We start from the raw sequence: 23,032 nt of genomic DNA, 5'->3' as shown, positions 1-23,032 counted from the left end.
TGTGTTCATTTCCATCAAATAGTATCCAGGGCCCTTTGTTTCTAATTTTCATTGTTTAAAAGGTAGAATTGTTCATCTTGTCTTTGTAGCCTTTTTTTTTACCTTGTTCGGTGGTGGTCGGAGGGGCCGTAGGTGCACATTGGCAGCCATGCTTCCGTCAGTCTGCCCCAGGACAGCTGTGGCTACAAATGTAGTTTACCACCACCAGAGGGAGAATGTGAGAGCGAATGAATAATGGATCCTCTGTATGCGCTTTGAGTATGCGTTCATAGAAAAAGCACTATATAAATCTAATCCATTCTTATATTTTATTATTACCTCTGCCAGGAGGTATTGTGATCACTTTGCTTTGAATGTTTGTGTTGTTTGTTTGTTTGTTTGTTTGATTGTTAGCAACTTTACGGGAAAACTATTACAGCCATCTTACCAAATTTACCTACAGATAGGCCTAGGCCCTGCGATGAACACATTAAATTTTGGGCCAAGTAGGCCAAAGTTCAAGGTCACAGCAAGGTCACAAAATCTCAAATTTCCTATCTCTCATCATTGAGCAATTTTCAAAAATTCACAAAAAATTCGAAAAAACGACTCAGATTAGCCTCCAATTTGATCCACCTGTAGCTTACAACAGTATCTTGTTACCTTATATTTTTGCAAGGGTTTGTTGTTTGTTGTTGTTGTTGGTTGGTTGGTTGGGTTGGTTGGTTGGTTGAGCAAGATAACTCAAAAGTTATGGATGGATTTTCATGAAATTTTCAGGAAATGTTGATACTGGCACAAGGAACAAATAATTAAATTTTGGGGGGGGGGGGCGTCTGCCTTGGCGGTGGTCTTTGCTCTCAGAGTGCTTTTCTAGTTTGAGCTGTTGTTTGATTTTTGTTGTGTTTATGCAAGATTTCAAACGTTGGCTTCAAATTTGCAGCAACAGTTTCATGTAAACATGGCTGTTTCTGTGGAGTAAAGATTACTCAGCCTCAGGGACCCCTTAACAGCAAGGAGCCCCAAGCACTTGACAAATAAGTACAGGTACAGATACACTGACAGGACTGTTTGATAGATGAAGTCGTTTCTGGTGTTAGACTTTCCACAGGACTTGGTCACCATAACTAATTTTGGAAATCACTGTACTTTTTTTTATCAGTTCCCTCCAGACATAAAGTTCTGACTAATAAAAAATATGTTAATTGTTGGTACTGAACTTCACCTATCTGAGTGTTTCTAGAATTCACCTCTTATTCTAGTTTCGATGCTATGTTTAGTCATTTCATACCTAGAAAAACATCTTTGTTCTTGTAGTTTTATGAATGTACACAGGAACCAAAACTGACCTATGACCAGGTTGAGTTTCAGACTTGTATCCAACCCACCAGCTGTGAGACAGCAACCATCAAACCTGTTGTTCATTTGTTCAGACAGTTTGTGAGAATACAAGGAAAAGGAATATATTCTGTTTGACTGAGTTGAGTTTTTGCGGATGTCTGGGATTTGTGCTGTAACGCCCCCTTACACATCCTCACCAAGCAAGTCTCCATGCACCAGTGCGACCAGGTACCACAAGACCCCGAACAGGAACCAGGTCCCTGCAAACGTGGCTGTGAACAGGAAGAACTTGTAGCGCCACTGCATGTCCACAAACGTGGTCCAGAGGTCACGCATGTACAGGGCGCTCCGGCCGCTGACGTGCTCAATGCGGATGTTGCTTCGGCCATCTTTGGACAGGACGCGCCTTCTTCCTAAGGGTCCCTCCTCCGCCGGAAATCCCACCGCCCAGGAGCGGCTTCAAAACATCTGTTTGAGTCTGGGAATGGCAAACTTTCTGAGGGGAGGAGCTACGAGAGGAAGGGGGTGTGGCCGATGTCATCTGTTAAGTAACAAAGGAAAAGAGATTAAAAACATAGAATTTCTCGAATTATTGTTTGTCAGTGTTGTTAATACGTTCAAGTTAAAGATTCTTCATCAGGGGTGTCAAACTCATTTTAGTTCAGGGGCCACAATACAGCCTGATATGATATAAAGTGGGCCGGACCAGTAAAATAATATAAATAATAAGATAATAATAACTTTTGAGTGAAAAAATTAAAATTCTATAATGAAAATGTTTACATCTATGAATTGTACTCGAACATAACATGAACAAATATGAACCACCTGAAAATTTTTAGTAAAATAAGTGCAATGTTAAGAAAAATTACGCCCTAGTTTATCATCTATACATGTGAATCACAACTTGGAGATCACAGTGGATCTACAATACACAAAACATTAAATAACAGGGAGAGTATTAATAAAATTCCACAAACTTCTTTTAAGACATTTTAAATGTTCACATTTTTTTGTAAAAGGCTTGTCTATAAATGTAAATGTTCTTGTGTAATGTAACTTTTTTTACACTAAAACAAGAGAAAATGTACAGTTTTCCTTATTTATAGGTTATTATGATATATTTTACTGCTCTGATCATTTGTAGATTGAAATGACCTAAAATGATTTTAACATCCTTTATTGTTGTAATTTTTGCATTTAACAAATTCATCCCAAGGGCCGGATTGGACCATTTGGCGGCCAGATTTGGCCCCCAGCCCACATGTTTGACACTGTGTTCTACATGGAATATTCATGCCTGCCCAGGTAGTTGGGTGAAGTTTATTTTAGAATCTGGATAAGGATTGGAACTGGTCAGGTTTAGATGCTAGCTGACTGCATGTATAAGCTAACAGTAGCTGGTGTCGTACACTGTTGCAGCTGTAGACGAACAGAAGAGAAGCAATGAAGCAAAGACAAGACTTTCACAGGAAACTTCACCTACCCATTTCCTGAATTTTGAAATCACACCCTTGTATTGTAGCTGAGTGTATGTTGCAGACAGTTTTTAACCTTAGACTTCCTTCTCTAATCTTAACAAATGACTACCTCACAGTCAAAAATAAGCTCCAGCACAAACTTCACACAAGTGCACAAGCACACACAAATCTTCCATATAAACACCTGAAAAACATTTGATAAATTAATAAATGTTTTTCTGTTAATGTTTCAATAAATATGTTTCATGTTTCATATGATACTAAAAGGATAAACTGACTGATTCAGAGATATTATGCACAGCTTCCTCTCTCATTGTGGGAAACTGTAATGACAGTTTTTTGGTACTTCCTCTTCTTCTCATTGGTGGGAGTGTACTAACGATAAGCTGAAACCAAGGTGACAGTATGGTGCTTTATTATAACCACGCATGTATCAAAACAGAGATCAACTAGCATGACTATGATGTTAAGTTATGAAAAAAACAAAAGAGAAATGGTTGTTTTAGCAGCAAAACTTGCCTAAAAGTCCGACATACCCACACAAGTGTTTGTGGTTAGTTGGTGCATTCCTTTTGAGATGAAGTTTGGAGGAAATGCAGGGGTGGAGGTTTCATGGCTAAACCATTAAATATTCAACATCAGAGGAGTTGACAGAAGTATTTAAATTGTGATAAATCAAAAAGAGAACATCTTCTCTTGACAAGGAACATTTTAGAAACATTTTCACCCAGTAAACTTCATTTTAAAATACCTTGTATTTCTCCTGAATTATAAAATTAAAATTAGATCAAGTAAAAAGACTATGGCTTCTGCTATGATTTTGGATGTACAGTATGTTGGCCCAGTCCAGTATCTGAGCAACACAGTGCAACCTGGGTAGTTGATGTGGTCCGACAAGGTTAGAATAGTTTTGGATTTTTCATTATAGTTTAGTTTTATTTAGTTTGACTTTTTTTCTCTAATTCAGTTAGTTTGAATTAGTTTTTAGAGCAGGTTTGATAGTTTTTAGTAGTTTTCGTTATTTTCTAAATGCTTAGTTACCTCCGCCAAGGAGGTGATGTTTTATGATTTTAGTTTGTTTGTCTGTCTGTCCATGTGCAAGAACTCAAAAAGTTATGGGGATTTGGATGAAAATTTCAGGAAATGTTGATACTGGCACAAGGAACAAATGATTAAATTTGACAGTGATGGGCGGGGGGGGGGGGGCATGGGGTGCCCACTGACCTGCCTTGGCAGAGGTCTACGCTGTATGAGTGCTTTTCTAGAAAAGAGAGCGTAGACCTCTGCCAAGGCAGATCAGTGCCCCCCACCCACACCCCCCCCCCAGATCACCACCAAAATTTAATCATTTGTTCCTTGTGCCAGTATCAACATTTCCTGAAATTTCATCCAAATCCATCCATAACTTTTGAGTTATCTTGCACATGGACAGACAGACAAACAATGGGGGGGGGCACTGATCTGCCTTGGCGGAGGTCTGCGCTCTCGAGTGCTTCTAGTTTTAGTCTTGTTTTTCAAATCTTTTATTTATTTTTTACTTTTTCGCCGTCGTATTCAAAAATCCCAGACAGGACTCTGCTGCTTTAGTCTCCATGTTTCCAGGTAGAGTGGGGACCAGAAGACGACTGGAAACCAAGTGACACAAGTGACGGACCCTTAAATATCATATGGTGCTAGCAGTTCAATTGCCTGAGGGAAATAATCGATTTTACATCAATCTGACATTGACAAAGACGAAACGAAGGGAATTTTATCATAATTTTTATACATTTTAGTTAGTTTTGTAAACACACAATACAGTTTCAGTTAGTTATCATTTTTTCTTTTAATTATAGTTTTTATTTATTTCAGTTAACGAAAATGTTTTTACATTCTAGTTTTTGTCATTTCATTAGTTTTCGTTAACGATAATAACCTTGGATCGGAACTATACTACTTCACTCGTTTCACCTGTAAATGTCAGAACGTGGATCAAAGCATCCAAACTTGGTTTTAACGAACTACTGAGCTGTGACCGTAAACACTTCTACATAATCATACTAAAGTCAGAGAAGGGCAGTGGGGAAATGAGTGTGGACTATTTCAGTGCTTCTACTAAAATGTACCTGTGTCTCATCCAGACCCGCATTAAGCTGAGGGGGTGGGAAAACTAGGGTCCGAGTAATGTCAAAACCTGAAACTCTCACCACAATTCTGTGTCTGAATGTAAAAAAAAAAGACAGAGTGAACAGTGTGGGTGTGTGTGTGTGTGTGTTGTGTGTGTGTGTGTGTGTGTGTGTGTGTGTGTGGGGTGTAACAATCTGTTACATAATCCAATAAGTCCCTCCTTTGACATTTGAGTTGTTCAGTTTGTCCAAAGTGGAACAATCAAAACATCACATACTGTAAATGAGGAAATTATCCCCTTACTGCCTACATTTATTTACAATTATATAGAAAAATAAATACGTTGTGTTGTTGCTGTCAAGCCGATGCTAAATTAAGTGGAGTTTGTTCATTTGAATATGGCACATACAATAGCTATGATGCAAATCACTGACATTACACATAATTGGCATATTAATAGTAGTAATAATAATAATCACAAGTCACATTATGACAATTTATGTCGACTTTTCACTACTTTGTCACAAAACAACAAGCTTATTTTCATAGCTGCTTTTTTGATGGTATTATTCCACAATATATGATCAGCAACTTCTAGAACAAGAACAAATAAAAGAAATTAAAAAAAAAAAAAAAAACTTATGGATGATTCTGCGTTTCCTCTAATCCAGTGGTTTCAAACCTTTCTTGGCTCGTGACTCCATTTTAACATCACTAATTTCAGGCGACTCCAGACATTCAAAACAGAGACTTTTTTTTTGGCTAAATTTTATTTGTTTTTGATCATGTAATCATTTGCTATAATATGTTGCAAATAAACATTAATTTTAGACCACATTTAGACTATATAATGTCAATTTTTTTTAGTAAGTTTTAATTTTTAAAATTTTTTTAATCAATTATTAGAAATTTCAGGTGACCCCACGTGGGGTCCGGACCCCAAGGTTGAAAAGCACTGCATTAACTGCTCCCAATCCCCTTTTTAAGTTGTTTGGTACAGTTTGTTCTTTCTCAAACTGATAAAATCTTGTGCCACGAACATCTTACACCAGTGTACACATCTGAATGAAGGGCTTAACCCAGTGGTTTCCAACCTTTCTTGGCTCGTGACTCCATTTTAACATCACTAATTTCAGGCAACTCCAGACATTCAAAACAGACATTTTATTTGCTAAAATTAATTTATTTTTGATCATGTAATAGTTTGATATAATATGTTGCAAATAAACATTAATTTTAGGCAACATTTAGGCTATATACTGTAAATTTTTATCATTAAGTTTAAATTTTTTATCAATTATTAGAAATTTCAGGCGACCCCGCTTGAATTCCAGGCGACCCCACGTGGGGTCCCGACCCCAAGGTTGAAAAACACTGTTCTAATCTTACATTTAAGATAGTCACATGGCTTTAGACCAACTGAGGTTTTATTACAAATAAGATGTCCTTGAACAAACTTGTTGACTGCAATGTTTGGATTAACCTCCACAAATTTTTAAAAGTTTTTTTCAAAACAAACAGGTCTACTCCTTGGTGTGGAAAATCCACCTATAAAAGTGAGGAAAATATACAGTTTTTTGGCCATTCTAGTTATACTATTAGGTTCATATTTGGTAAACTTTGTTCTAAATGCCGTAAAGACAAACATTCAGCCTCCATCTTCTATAGAGGGTATGCACATATGTCACTTCCCCCCCAGGCCACGCCCCTTTAAGTCAGACTGAGTGTCTTCAACCAACCTGCTCAACATGATGGAGTATAGCAGTAACACAGCCGAGCGGGAAAATGTGAAATATGGAATTAAATGAAGGACAGTTGGACTGGACATGAAGCTGTACGAGCTACCAAAGAACAAGTGGTCCATGAACACTTCATTATCATAAAATTACAGGTTTTATATCGATTTTTTATGACTTTATACTCGTAGAGACAAGTGTTTTTATTTTCTTATGTGGTCCTAATACTCTGTCGTAGCTTTATTCTCCAGAAAGCAGCAGAGTCCTGTACAGGATTTATTTGAATTCAACGGGGAGGAAAAGAAAAGTTACTAGAACTAAACTAAAACTAACCATTTAGAAAAAAATGAAAACTAATTAAAACTAGCAAACCTGCTTTAAAAACTAATTAAAACTAACTGAATTACAGGGAAAAAAAGTCAGAACTAAATAAAACTGAACTATAATGAAAAATCCAAAACTATTATAACCTTGAAACATATTTAGGCTGTCTCACTTTTTGTCTCTAACTCAGTGTTATTCCTCTGCTCTACATCTTTCATTACAATTACATGAACATTTACAATTACGCAAATTAGAGGGTGTGATGTTATTTAGAAACTTCTAGGGACTTTTATGACAGACAATAGATACTTTCATTACTGAGGAGTTGGAGACACTTGTTTTTTAGATGTCTGCTAATGACAGATATTTCCTCCAGTATGTCATCTCACCTGGTTTAAGACTTTGGTTCACCACTAAAGAGTTGAAATATTAATGATATTCATTAGTACCCACTAATTAACAAATAGTAATCTCCCAGCACATTAATGACCATTACAAGCATTAACATACAGCTGGGCCAAAGTAAGTCTGACTCTCAAATATCTGGATATTGGAAGGCCTTCAGACACATAATGGTGGTGAATCTAGAACCAGGAAGTACGACCATATTAGTCCTGTGCTCAGATCTGTGCACTGACTTCCTGTGGCTCAGAGAATAGACTTTAAAATAGCTCTGCTGGTCTGTAAGTCTGTCCATGGTCTAGCACCAAAGTACATCTGTGACATGTTGGTCTCATATGAACCATCTGGGACCCTGAGAACCTCAAGGACTGGTCTGAGAACCTCAGGGACTGGTCTGAGAACCTCATAGACTGGTCTGAGAACCTCATGGACTGGTCTGAGAACCTCATGGACTGGTCTGAGAACCTCAGGGACTGGTCTGAGAACCTCATGGACTGGTCTTCTGCTGGTGTCCAGAGTCAGGACTAAACAGGATGAAGCTGCGTTTCAGTTCTATGCAGCTAAACTCTGGAACAGTGTTCCTAAGGACATGAGACAGGCCTCTACTATACTGAGGTTTTACAGATTTGATGAAAAATTGGTCACGAAAGTCTCCCATACCTTTAAAGTAACTTGATCACTGTATTTATATTAATTTAAGAAATTTGATTACTGTACTTGTATGAATTGTTATGTATTTAAAAGACATTTATGCTTATTTAAAGTTACTGATAACATGAGATAATTTGCATTATCTGTCACATTATATCGCAATGAGCACTCTATATAAACAGCTGTGTGTCATGACCTGTCCCATGTCTGATGAAGGGCTGTGGTCACAACTGTGGTGAATAAATATTTTTTGGGAGCTCATAGGTTGTGCGGACCTTATCTAATTCTTTCATCGACCTCAAAATCAAAAAATCTGAAAATTTTCACATTAGTAATAAAGTCTTGTTATGTCCTCCAATAACACACTAATGTTGAAATTTAGAATTTCAGAGTATTTCTATGCACTCAAAAAAATGGAAAACCCATGTAGTAATCCTTATGCAATGTATTTATGTTGAAAATATTTAATAAATTCATTTTTAGTGAAAAAAACAAGAGAGTTACATTACATTTAAATAATAATACAAGTCTTGGGAATATTCAATACTGTTTAATACAATTTAGTCAACGCAGTCACTTAGAAAATGAAGTTTGGCATGTTTGCCGCAGTGCATTATGGGTAGTGGGTACTATGTTGTAAATGTGTTATTTTTATGCTCAAGAATTCAGCAGGGTTGTTGTGTTAGTACTAGTTTTGACTTAATATGTGTATGGCAATGCTTATTGGACTTTTTGTTTATTTTTTCTGTATTTTTGTAATTTGTAAAGTTGCACCCTGAGTGAGAGCCATTAGCAGAGCAATGGCTATCCTGTTGTGATCATCCTAAAGTGAATCTTTCTGCCTATCAAAAAAAAAAAAAAACTTTTGCTCAAATCTAATCCTGAGAAACTTTGTGTCAAACTTTCACCAATGCTACTATCATGATGTTCTGGCAATTATGTGTAACAGCATGTAATAAATATAGCGTGTTTAATAAATTCAACATAATGGAATTTAATAAATTAAACATAACAATATTTAGTAAATTAAGTGTGATAAATAAATTGAACATAATGATGTTCAGTAAATTTAACATAAGACATTTAGTAAGTTCAACGTTTATTAAATTCAATGAAATAATATATAGTAAATTCAATGTGTTTAATTGATTCAATGTAATGATGTGTACTAAATTAAACGTAACAATATTGAGTAAATTCAACATGTTTAATAAATTCAACTTAACTGTGTGATGTAGCACTTAATTACGACGGTTTGCTGAAATTTAGTCATCTAGTATTTTTAAAATTTAAATAAAAAAGTTTTGTGGGACCGGTTGACGTTATCTTATTATTTAAATCCAATGTTCTGTTTTTTTGAGTGTGGTGTCCTATAAAGGGTAAACAATGTGACAGCAACAAAAGCAGTTCAGATGGTATCATACCTAATTTGTACTGACTATAGAGTTGCATAAATACTCCAATTCTCGCTGCTTTACCAGTGCTCAGTCATTCTGTATAGGAAATAAGACAGATTACTGCAGTGACTACATGTATGTTAATGCAAAGCCCGTTTTAGTGTTTTTTGTTGTGTGCTGTTTGCATGAACGTACACCCTGTGAGAGCAATCAGATCCACTGCACCTCCTGTTAAGACAGACAGACAGTTACTGTATCTCCACACATCCGACATGCTCACTTACGTCCAACAAATCATGTAGGCCACGGGGAGGAGATAACGGCAGGAAGGAGATAATGAAGAAGAGGGAAGAGAAAAGACAGGAGTAGAGTTAAGATGAAGATACACCACATCGATCCAACAAATCGCCCGCACAGAGTCTCGTTTGTGAACCAGAGAAGAGAGAAGAAACTTGAATGGGTCAATTAAGGTAAAAAATCTGTTCGAAACTGGCTGTTTATCTTGATAAAGTTTATTTCAAAAAAGCTTTTACTGTCGACTCTAACCAAGAGAGGCCTTTAGCGGACAAAGAGTGAACTTCTGACTGGAAACTGGAGACGGCTGAAAGAGTGAGGAAGGAAAAGGGCCATAGTCTGCGTCTCTGGCTGCTCTGATCCAGACGGGTTTCAGCCCATTCAGGTCGTCCGTTATCTCTCTCTCTCTCTCTCTCTCCAGGTTTTTGTGTTGCATTAGTTTCAGCATCCTCACAACAAATCTCTATATCGCTTTCTCACACAAGAAGAATGTGATAAGAAAGTTCTAAGAGTTACTGTACATGGTCAGATATCAGCAAAATGCGTAAGTCAGTGGTTTCCAACCTTTTTTGGCTCGTGACCCCATTTTAACATCACAAATTTCTGGCAACCCCAGACATTCAAAACAGAGACTTTTTTTTTTTGTGGAAATTAATTTGTTTTTGATCATGTAATAGTTTGTTATTCTATGTTGCAAATAAACATAAATTTTAGAGGACATTTAGTCTATATAATGTATATTATTGTGGACTGAGGCAGAAAAGCCAGGTGTAGATTACTGCACAAAGGGAGACTTTGATTTTCCTTGGTCAGGATATGTCCAGTCAGTCCAGCTGTGATTTACAAGGCTGACAATTAATACTGAACAAACAAGAACTCAAACTATGAATTATGAAAGAGCTGCAGCATCTGAAACCGACCACAATGGGTACGGTTACATGATGTTTTTTAAATCCGATTTATTTTTCCAGAAGAAATGAATTTGGAACTAAAGTATTTTCTCTTCTGTTTCCATGGAAATGTTAAACCCGAATAAAGGTTTACATGAGGTATTAATGAGGTAGATAAGTGAGTTAAAGGGTTTGTGCTGCAGTGCTTACGTTGCCTTGTTCTCGCTGTCCTTCTGTTAGCTTAGCTTAGCATAGTCACTGCATTAGCCAGTTTTTTAAAGGTGATTTGTTGTCTTTTGTGAGTGATTTTCTGAAATCCGACTCTCCCTAATTATTTCTTTAGATCTGCGACTGGGAATGTTGTGTTGACGGAAGTTGGAAAATCTTTTTGTTGGAAGGGATGCATGCGCTAAATTAGCTTTGCTTTACCGTTTTAGCTTTGCATTAGTTTTTATTTCCCAAGATTTTATTAGTGCAGTAAGTCACATGGCCATGATTTGAGCCTCAGTTTGTGATCATATTGACCCCAGCGGACTAAAGGAATGATTAGGGAGAACTGAATTTACCAAAATCACTCATAAAATACTAGGAATCACCTGTAAAAGCCTGGCTATGTCTGACCACAGGAATGAAGCCATTATGCTAAACTAGGCTAAGCTAAGCTAACGGATGGGCTGCGGGAACAAGTCAATCGGTGCACTGCAGTACAAATTGATTTGCCCACTTATTGAACTCATTAGTGCATGACAAACGAATAAAAAAACAAGTGTTGAATTCTTCCTTCAGGGTTTTCCAGGCTGGTAGATCCCATCAGAATAGCCCACTGGAGCGGTTTGGGTTGACTAGACTGCAGTGCATATTCTTCCACCAGTGCAGAATGTGCACGTCATCGCGACAGGACAAGACAACGAGCATGCGCAGAATGGCAGGAATAAAGTCCAAACGGAATAAAGGGTTTACATGTCCAGGAAGAATTTAGTTCGGAATTAAAAGGGGATTAAACCAGTGACTTTATTTGGGTTTAAATTTAATCCGAACTTTTCTTTTTCAACTGGAATAAGGCAAGGCAAGTTTGTTTTGTATAGCACATTTCAGCAGCAAGGCAATTCAAGGTGCTTCACACAGGACATTGAAAAAAAAAGAAACATTTAAAACGTTATAAAAGAAACATGTAAAAGGTGATGAAAAAAAGCAAGTAAGAAAACAACACATAAAAAAAAAAAAAAAAAAAAAACCCACATATTACAGTAAGAGTTGCAGTGCAGAGTTTCAAAAGAGAATTTGAAATTTAAAAAGTCAAAAGCCTTTTAGTCAGCGGCAGCAGTGAACAGGTGAGTCTTTAACCTGGACTTAAAAGAACTCAGACTCTCACCAGACCTGATATTTTCTGGTAGTTTGTTCCAGATATACGGAGCATAGAAACTGAACGCTGATTCTCCATGTTTAGTTCTGACTTTGGGAACACAGAGCAGACCTGCAGCAGATGACCTGAGTGGTCTGGATGGTTCATACTGGACTAGAAGGTCTCTGATGGATTTTGGGCCTAAACCATTCAGCGTTTTATATGCTAGTAAGAGAATTTTAAAGTCTATTCTCTGAGAGACAGGGAGCCAGTGTAGAGACCTCAGAACTGGAGTGAATAAGGTGTTTACATGGGCATCTGAAATAGAATCTAACGTTTAATCAGATTAAACCAGGAATAAAAGTTGTCATGGAAACGCATGGAATGAACATTTGACAGATAACAGAACCACAGCGCTTCAGTTTCAGCTTCACAGTTTGTCAGGTCTTTCATGTAGTGATTGTCTCTCTCAACTCACCGTATATTTTTTATTAGTAAGTTTTTTTTTGTTTGTTTGTTTGTTTTTAATCTATTACTAGAAATTTCAGGTGACCCCATTTGAATTCCAGGTGACCCCACGTGGGGTCCCGACCCCAAGGTTGAAAAACACTGGCATAAGAATTAAACATAAACATCTTGCTTTGCATAAATGAAGTTTGTGTTGGAGACTGTGTTGTGTCCGGGTTAACACTACAGATTATTAAACACTGTTACAACTTAGTTTTGGTATTTGTGACTTCAAGACCTTGTGACTTTGGAAATGAGCCACTGATTTTTATCTTTTATATCTCAGTCACATCCTTTTGACTCATTACATTACCTTTTTCATATGCTTTGGTTTCCGGCTTCAGTTAGCTTTCTGCAAACCCAGCAACAGGCAACACACAATAATACATTATGCTAACTAATGACTGTCTCCAAATGTCAAACTGAAAACAAAATCATAGAAAAATAGTTCATCTAAAGGTCCCATATTCAATAACATTGTTCTTGGTGCAGTAAATTAAAATGAGCCCCGATGAAGTGTTGTTGATGAAGCATGGTGGTTGTCCTGCTAGCTGCTAGCTTGATGCTAATGGTATCAGCCAGTGGGACAGCAGACTAAACTATCAAGTCACCTCTTTCTTACAAAATTGACCACAGATTTGAAGCTTAAATATTTACTTATTCACCTGAAAAAATCATAAAAGTACAGTCTATGACTCACAACTTGAGTATTTTGAAATGTCAAATGCAGGGGTGTCAAACTCATTTTAGTTCAGGGGCCACATTCACCCAATATGATCTGAAGTGGGCTGGACCAGTCAAATAATACCATTAAAAAAAGTAAAATTACATTATGATATGTTTATATCTACATTGTTTCCTTAAAAATCTGAATAACATGAAGAATTTGAAACGTCTTTAGAAAAACAAGTGCAGTTTTAACAATATTGTGCATCAGTTTATCAGTTTATGATTTACACATGTGCATTACAACTTACATTACAATTCAAATACACATAATACTGAAAAAATGCATTTACTTTTCTCAAGACATTTCATGTTGTGTATTACATTATGTAGTATGTATGTGTATTATGTGTTTCTTCAGGTTATTCACATTTTTTGTAAAAGGATAGTTTGTTAATGTAACATTTTCATGTAGTTGTACTTTTTTTTTTTTTTTACACTAAAACAAAGATAAAAATCTGCAGTTGTCATTATTATAGGTCATTATGACAGTATTTTTCTGGTCTGACCCAACTGAGATCTAATTGGTTTATATGTGTATGTAAAATGATTTTTACACTATTGATTGTTAATATCTTCAGAGTAATTTTTGCATTTCACAAATTCATCCCACGGGCCAGATTGGACCCTTTGGCGGGCCGGATTTGGCCCCCGGGCCGCATGTTTGACACCTGTGGTTTTATGTATCACTTGCTAGCTTGGCTCACTATTGCTCTAAATGTTCCGGAACTCTTCAGAGCTGATGACTAATCTTGTCCAGGATGATGGTAGGAACCAAGAAGTGTTCACGGCTCGGAGCAGGACTTCTGTGGCCCACACAAGATGTTTGTCTACCAGTCAGAACAACTCTGAAAACATCTCAACACATTTTCAAGTATTAATATTGATATAAATTTGAAACAGTAACATAATCACCTGAAGAAAATGTTAAATCTAATGTTTTACTTAATATTAGCCATCTTGGTAAGAACAGCATGGCTCATCAACTGTACATTAAATGGACAAAAATACTGTGACACCTCCCATCACCCAGCTCGTAGGACTTTCCATTCTTATTGATTTGAAAAGAATCATGATAAGAATAGTCATATCGGCTGTTGTCAATGATTATGACATTGAATGTCAAAGCAATATTTATTTTCACTTTAATTTAAATAAAGACCCATCATCACCACCGACCAAAATCTACTGACCTAAACTGTTTAATCCTTTTGATCCACTAATCTATCAGAACATGTAAATAATTGGTGTAAAATGCAGTTTGTCATCTTTCATGGTCATCAGATACAGCATTTCCGCTGGTATAGGTTTTACCGTGGCTCCTTGCCACCACACCAAACATTTCATACAAAAAAAAAAGATCACCGTCACATTAGATATATTATACGTACTAGCAGCATTGTACCTGTGGTGCCATTGTACGACAGCATGAGAGGCTAAAATCTCCCAGAATACCTCACAACATTTGAATACGGACATAAAATTGTGCCTAGTTGATAGTCAGGTAATGTTTCTATTCATTTGGTGAGTTTGGCGGGGGTCAGGCCTGTGAAGGCTGAGGAAAATCCACACAAACCCTCCTGTGCTGCAACATCGATCAATCAGACACAGAACGTGCATTATATAGTAGGATGTATCATATACCAGGCCAGGACAAACACCCTGCGAAGGTTTAGGACAGGAATGTCCAAAGTCCAGCCCGGGGGCCAATCACGGCCCGCGGTCAGATTTAATACGGCCCACAGCTTGGGTTTTATATTATATTATTTATGGCCCGCTTGGACTGTTGAACTGAGTACATGAATCATAAAAGCTTCAAAATGCAGTTTCTCCTTTCACCTCATGGTGGCAGCACCACTCTAACTCTATCTGGCTCTACGACCTCGCCATGAACCTTTTCGCTAATTTCAAACCATGGCGCCTGTAAATAAAAAACTAAAGTTGACAGTGAGGGCCGCCGCTTCCAGGAGAGATGGGAATTACAATTTTTTTTCACTGAAAATTGAGGCAATTATGTTTGCCTAATTTGTCAAGAGACTGTTGCCTTGTTTAAGGAATTCAGTGCAAAAGACACTAGTAGATATAACATGCTAACGCAAACAAGCTAGCAGGGAGTGAGCGCTCCAAAAAAAGTGAAGCAAATTCAAGCTGCTTTAAACTCACAACAGTGACTCTTCATGTGAACCTGGGAGTTAATGAATTTGCCACCGAGGCAGGCTACCAAGTTGCCAGGTTAGTTGCCTGTAACTGCTGGTGTTATGTACTTGTAGATGTGACACAGAATATTACTTTTGAATGATTTTGTGAAAGACAAGAGTAAGAGTCATATGTTTTCATCTTAAATGTTAACAGACTTTACATTACTGAGTAATATATGAGTAATGATTACTCATATAAGTCATGTTTAAAATGAATGTGGGGTTAAGATTTTTATCAACTTGGAAGTTTAAGATACTCTACACAGTTTGTTCTATGTTATCTGACTCCAGATGTGAAAGGAAGGCTGAATTGGTTTTTTTTGTTTGTTTTTTTTAATTTGTTCACACCTGAGTGGCTTAGATTTGGTTACATGCCATTTAAAAAAATGATATTGAGACAATGAAATTAAAATTGTTGTAGAACAGCGCATTTAGATGTAATTTTTACTGTTTAAAAAATGTCTGAAGGGACCACTGGCCCCTGGCAATGTCCACATTATCAGATCTGGCCCTCTTGAAAAAAGTTTGGACACCCCTGGTTTAGGAGGTAGGGAAAAGAGAAATGAGTGTATAGTTTCACTTTCACTTCTGCAGGAGGCACAGACGCACCCCCCTATACCCACATAGTATTAAAAGTAGGACGGAAACCCACCACGCACGCGGTTACCGACCAAAATGCATGCGCGTGCACCACCCCAGCCAAATGCACGCATATGGTTCAGCCCACACACACACACGCACACACACACCTATACACACACACACACACACACACCCCACTACACTAACAGACCAATTCCACAGGAAACACTGAGATACGACCCATTTGAACATCCATAGTTACCGTGGAAACACTGTCATGTTCTACAACATTGATTCACCAGTGTCTCTGTTCTTGATATGAGGACCCTCAACTTTACTCTGAGCTTTTATGAACATCTACATTTAGGAAACTATCTGATTTCCACTGAAAATGCAAAATACAGAGGAAGATATTATAATAAGTGGTGATAAATTATATACTATCTAACTAAAAGTCATTTGGGAGTTGTCTCAAAAGTAGCACTGGGTCTTTGTGGGTTAAAGGCTGATTTTTCCAAATGGAAGAAACCATTTTTTACATGTGGTTTAAAATGATTCTTTACAGTCAGAATGTGACAAATATCTGTAGGAATCTAGAGGTAGAGCATTTAAAACTATTATAGTTATTACACAAAACACTACATAAAAACAAACATTACAAACAACAAACACATGAATTCAGTGTGTTCGACTACTTTTGTTCATATCATTGTTTACAGATCTACACTGGGATGACATGTCGTGTATCTGTGGTTTCTCTCCAGCAGGTGGAAACACAAACTCAGGCTCCGTTCACACAGCAGGTCTTAAAGCACAATTCAGATTTTTTTGGTGAAATCTGATTTTTTTTTTGTGTGTTCGTTCCTATTACACATTAAATGCGACTTCTATCAGTTTTGAGTCTGAACTGTATGTGACCCTGAAGTGACCAAAAGAGGTCCTGATGTAATATGTGACCACGCAAGTACGCACTGTGTTTACGCAAGTAAATATCCCCGTTTCTCAATATCAAGAACGCAGAGTACGGTCTTAGTCAGAACGACCTCAGAGAACAGACTTCCTTAGAAGAATGTAATCGAACGGCTGTGTACTTGTGAACTTTCCTTCCTGTCTCTGCTGTATTTACATCATCTGCTCCACAACGTATTTCCCTCAAATCACCACAATGTCAATTTGATTTCAATACATTTGTACTAGTATTTACATGTCATTTATACATTTTGTATATTTTTCTAAAACTAGCGGGGCACCTCCACCCAGCTCCTGCCCGAGCCGGCGGGCTCATGACTGGGCCGGCGTGAACTGCATCTTGGGAATTATTTGCCAGCCAAGTCTACACAAGTCCCTAACCAGTGCATCCTTAGTTTAAGCTAGCAGACAAGAACAACATCCAGGTATTCCATGCGTTCTTGGTTTATGCGAACTTGCAATTGGAACAGTACTTGGGCCGCGACTGAAGATGACGTTTCACGAGAATGAAAGAACAGACAAGAACACATACTGAGAAATGGTTTATGTTTTTCCAGTCGCTCCTCCTGCTGGAACGCAGAATTGTGACGTTTGTCGCATTTCAAGGATGGTCGGATAAATGCGACCTGGCCATTCAGACTGGAGTTACATTACAAAATATCAGATCCGTATCTGATTTAGGACCACATATGAAAGTGACCTGGGTCAGATCGGAAAAAATCGGATTTGTGCAGTTCAGACTGTCTTTAACAGATCAGATACAGGTCACATCAAGGTTAGAATAGTTTTGGATTTTTCATCATAGTTTAGTTTTATTTAGTTTTGACTTTTTTTCTCTAATTCAATTAGTTTTAATTAGTTTTTAGAGCAGGTTTGCAAGTTACCTCTGCCAGGAGGTATTGTGATCGTTTTGTGTGTGTGTGTGTGTGTGTGTGTGTGTGTGTGTGTGTGTGTGTGTGTGTAGCAGGATAACTCAAAAAGTCATGGATGGATTTTCATGGTATTTTCAGGAAATGTTGATACTGGCACAAGAAAGAAATGATTACATTTGGTGGTGATCGGGGGTGGGGGGGGCATGGAGGCCGAATGATCTGCCTTGGTGGAGGTCTGCGCTCTCTGAGTGCTTTTCTTGTTTTTTTCAGTTTTGGTTATTTTCTAAATGCTTACTTTTAGTTTAGTTTTAGGTTGCTTTTTTTTTAATATCTTTTCTCTTCTTCTCCATCATATTCAAATAAATCCCAGACAGGACTCTGCTGCTTTCTCCCAACTTTAGTCTCCATGTTTCCAGGTAGAATGGGGACCAGAAGACGACTGGAAACCACAAGTGAACACAAGTGACGGACCAAAAAGTGTCGTATGGTGACAGCACAGAAAATTGCTCGAGTGAAATAAATCGATTTTGTATCAATCCAACGTTGACAAAGATGACAACAAAGGGAATTTTATCCGTAATTTTTATACGTTTTAGTTAGTTTGTAAACACACAGTACAGTTTCAGTTAGTTATCATTCTTTCTTTTAATTATAGTTTTTATTTATTTCAGTTAATGAAAATGTTTTTTCAATTCTAGTTTTCATCATTTCATTAGTTTTCATTAACGATAATAACCTTGGGTCACATATGGGAAAAAAATCAGATTTGGGCCAAATTTGCCAGCAGTCTGCAACTATAAGAAAACCTACGGCTAATGATGTTCATTTTGTCTTCTGTTGATATAATTATACTTTTCTTTTTTTTCTTTTGTTGAGACAAGGTATAGTTTTGTACAGGTAACATCTAAAAAAACTATACCTTGTCTGAACAAACAGAAAAAAAAAAAAAAAAAATTATTATAAAACCTGTTAGACCTAAGTGTCCACCAGCCCCAGACTAGAGCAGGTATGTGATGGTGGATGAGCCAGAACCAGTACAGAGTAAAACCAGGGCTGTCCGTATTCTTTTGTCCATTTACTGTAAATCAAAATAGCCTCTCTGCACGGCGCTGCTCACAGATTATGTAATGACTCAGCTTTAATTACACCAGAGTTCTGTGATTATGCAAGGAAGAGCCCCTCATAAGCTGCATAATTACAATGACGCCATTGAAAAGTTTTCTCTTTCAGCTCTCCATCGCCTCTTCTTCTCTTCACGCTCCTCTGCTGACACTCACAAACAAACACCAAAGTCACATGTCGCAGAGGGAACAACAACACAACCTGTGCTCTATGCTTCTCTGTGGCTTTACAACTAATCGGACAGAAAAAGCAACTTGTGTTTTCTTGACCCACCTCTCCAGTAGGATGTATTCCATCTCCATGGCAACGCTTTACTGTACTTGCCCCTGCCTCGATCCAAAACTGAATCAAAACTTTTTCTCCTGCCAAACAAAAGGAGCGCTGAATGTTTGCCTGATCTCCCTCTTCCCTTTCTACTTTCCTCTTTCTCTCTCCTTCCTTCTCCCTCTCCTCTCCTCTGTGTACACAGGAATGCTTTGTTTGGAGCTGAGATAAAAGAAACAAAAGACGCCATTGACAAAAACGACTCTGTGCCCATCCGTGTGTGTGAGTGTGTGTGATTATGTGAGTGGGCATGCAATTACATACGTATTATACGCAAGTGTGTGTGTGTGTGTGTGTGTGTGTGTGTGTGTGTGTGTGTGTGTGTGTGTGTGAGACTGTGGGTGCACATGTGTGATTTTGTATGCACGTATGTGTGCATGCAATTATGGGAAAAAAAAGAGTAGAATTATACGTGGAAGTGATTCTGATGGTGTGTGTGTGTGTGTGTGAGAGAGAGAGGGAGATGAGTGAAAGGAAAAACGAGAGAACGGAAGAGAGGAAGGGAGAGAGAAAGAGATCTGTGACAAAAGGCCTCGTTAATATTCTGGAGTGATGAGTAATCCCTTCAAACACACATGCACACTCTTTCTTCCTCCTCTTTGATTTTCAGTCTTACCTCCCTTCTCCTTCTCCTTCTCCTTCTCCTCTCCTTCTCTTCTTTCTCTTCTTCTTGCTTCTTTATTCAAATCACCCAAATATGAGGGGATGTATTAGTGCAGTACAACAAAATAAATGTTTATTACACTTTGTCTGAGAAGGTGTTTACAGTGTCTCCAAATAACTCCCGTTGTTAGTTTTTTTTTTTCCTCATACTCACTCATTCTCCATAACTCATTAGTACAAATTTCACCCTGACTGAAAAGAAAGTTACACAAAACAAAGGTCTGCACAAGCTGAACTGTTTAACCTCCTCAGACCCAGCTATGGGTTTTCTGTCCACATTTATGGACAAGAGTTTCACAAGTTTATACAAAAAAAAAAAGAAAACTGTCCACCACAAAGGACATTCCATAAAAATTTAAAAAACTGCATCTGAAAAAACTGTTGCATCATGATGTTTCCAATATAGGCACTTATTTAATAAAAAACAAAAAAAGCTGGTACTTTGCTGACATGTCCTGGGTCTGAGGAGGTTAAAACACTTAACGGAAGGTTTCTGTCGACATGATTTATTGAGTTCATGCCCTGAATCTGCATCCCAGCTCTGAGGGCAACATTAAATTCCACAGGAATAAGTTGACTTTATGTTGACTTGGTTTGAACACAACCCCAGTGATGTCACTGAAGCAGCTGAGGATAAAAGAAAAGGCATTAGATCTTCTTCATCGCTGTTTCTCTGACTGCATGTTTGGTAAATGGGATTTCTAAAAATGTATTTATTTCATTTTTAATTATCCCCCCCCAAAAAAAAAAAAAGTTTTTAACCTACAGTCCCACTGCAAATTCTGCAAATTGCATCTCACTTGGTGTAAAACTCTATGCATACTAACTACATGGAGGCTCAAATTCACAAATTTTTGCAACTTCTTTTCCTGTTTTGATCTTTTTTTTTTTTTTACTCACAATCCCCTCCCAAACTCTGTCGCTTATTATGAAGCAAATTAACACTTCTGTTTTTAGATTTCAGAAGATTAAAATGCACTAACTCTAACCTGCTGAGGTCAAAAACACATCAGCTACTACAGTGCTTTTACAGCTTCTTCGGCTTTTGTTTGTTTGTTTGTTTGTTTGCTTTGATATACAGTCTCACTGAGAAGTTGTGTTGTGACTTTTGGAGCTCAATCTGCCATTGGAAAATATAAAAAACCTGATCACATTGATCCCATCTGCCCAAACACACACTATAAAGGTTGAGGGGATGTGAACGCTGACCACATCTTTTCATTTTCACATCAACAGCTCTGATGAGTGTGAAGGTTCCTGTTCCACATCCTGTCAGTCTGTGCAGGTGTCTGTATTCATTTGATGATTCAAAATTCAAGGGAAAAGAGAAAAAAAGTTTGAAACTTTCCACTGTTCTGGTTGTAAGTACACAGATAAGTCAGTGGAGTTCAGTGGAAATCAGTGGGAAAACTCACATATTTTGTTTTTATTTCTACCGGCTTTTTTTCTTTTTTTTTTTTTTTTTGTCAAATTAAGTTAATTTAGGTTAATTAAATTCTTGATGTTGGGCTAAATTAGAATTGAGTCAACAGCAAATCAAAAGTTTCTATTTTAATTTAACCCTTTCATGCATAGTGGTCACTCCAGTGGACAGTTCTTCTCCAGCTGTTCTCTTGTATATTCATGGGTTTTGTTGTTTTAGTTCCATATCAGCCAACATAGTGGATGCTTATGCACCATCCCATTCACTGACATTCATACTATTACTGTAACTTCTTGATAAACCTGATCTGCACTAACATGATTGAGTGTAAATCAGTTGCTAATTGTTATTAGACTGTTTTTAACAGTTTTCTTAAACAAAAAGTTTTTTTTTAATATTATCTCCATGAAGTGAGTAAGAACTAGTATTAGAGTATGATAAAAGGTGAGAAAACGTCAGATTAGCAGCATCAGAAATGCTTTTGTTTCATAGTTTTCACACAGTATATCACTTTCTGATATTGTGTTTTAAATACATGTTTCTTTGCTTCAAAAACTAAACACATGGTGTCCAAATGAGTGGACATTTTTGTAACTCCATGAAAAATAGGTTCATTTAGAAAAAAAAAAAACAGTCTCATTGGTTTTTTTTTCCATGCCTAAAGAGAAATAAAAACACTCAGGAAAAAAACGATTACTGTTTGTTCGTCGCTCTCTATGACTGGAAATCTTGCATGTATGCACATGACACAAGCAACACAATCGAGCACCACATTAATACTACAGTACATCAAAATGACTCCCTAGAAATAAAACAAAAACTTACCGTATTTAATAAATCAAATAAATAGAACACTTCACATTTGTTGCCGTACTTTACTCTATTGATTTACTTTGACAGTTGACTTTGCCGAGTTATTGAGTTCCTTACCTTTTCTGCAGATGCAACTTAATTGACCCGTGCAGAGAGGATTTTGGGTCCCGGACTCTCAGCCTTTGGTCCACATGTGTGTTTTGTTGTCATACGCATGCTCACACAACACAACTGGGACCGGTGTAATTCTGCACACAGAGTAGGTGGGCAGCAGCAGCAGCCTGGACATGGATACACCACTGAGGAAAATGATGGACACGCTCATTGGCTCCTGGATCTGGGGCTACTGTTTCTGACCCTGAAGCCTGGTCTCACTGCTCCCAAATTCTTCCCAAAGTGCACTTGGCTATTTAAGAGACATCTCTCTCTCCCTCTCTCTCTCTCTCTCTCTCTCTCTCTCCCTCTCTCTGCCTCACTGTTACTCTTTCCTCCTGAATTCCTGCTCACGTTTGTGTAATTGCTGGAATAATTGATCGCCGCTCCTCCCCGAAAGCTCATCATCAGAACAGTGAGACTGACCAAAAAATGCTTCATGCCACCGCCTCATGAAAATAAAATGTCTAAATGTGATAATATTATAAAGTTTTACATGCACGTGTTATTGCATCACTTCGTCAGTTGGTTCACATCAGTGCACACTGCACATGTTTGGGGCCTCCACAATGCACTCTGGCACACAAACACATGGGCAAAAACAGCTCCAACAAACCACCCCCTGCAGCACACACACACACACACACACACACACACACACATATATATACACACACAGATACACACAAACACCCTCTTTTAAGGGGCACCACAGGAGCCCCCTATTCATAACTTGT

At 37.7% G+C, this 23,032-nt stretch overlaps 1 protein-coding gene across 1 annotated transcript in view; it reads right to left on the bottom strand.

The window, feature by feature from the left end:
* LOC115436627 (ATP-sensitive inward rectifier potassium channel 10-like) overlaps nucleotides 1-22,574 on the bottom strand; it is a 32,286-nt gene extending 9,712 nt beyond the window's left edge. Inside the window, 3 exon segments of the mRNA XM_030159528.1 lie at nucleotides 1,518-1,732; nucleotides 1,734-1,861; nucleotides 22,260-22,574. Of these exon segments, the coding sequence (XP_030015388.1) occupies nucleotides 1,518-1,732; nucleotides 1,734-1,861 (343 nt within the window). The 5' untranslated portion in view covers nucleotides 22,260-22,574.
* Between the last annotated feature and the right edge of the window lie 458 nt (nucleotides 22,575-23,032).

Source organism: Sphaeramia orbicularis, chromosome 17, assembly GCF_902148855.1.
Source record: "Sphaeramia orbicularis chromosome 17, fSphaOr1.1, whole genome shotgun sequence".
Lineage (NCBI taxonomy): Eukaryota > Metazoa > Chordata > Actinopteri > Kurtiformes > Apogonidae > Sphaeramia > Sphaeramia orbicularis.
This window is presented reverse-complemented; position numbering and strand designations above follow the sequence as displayed.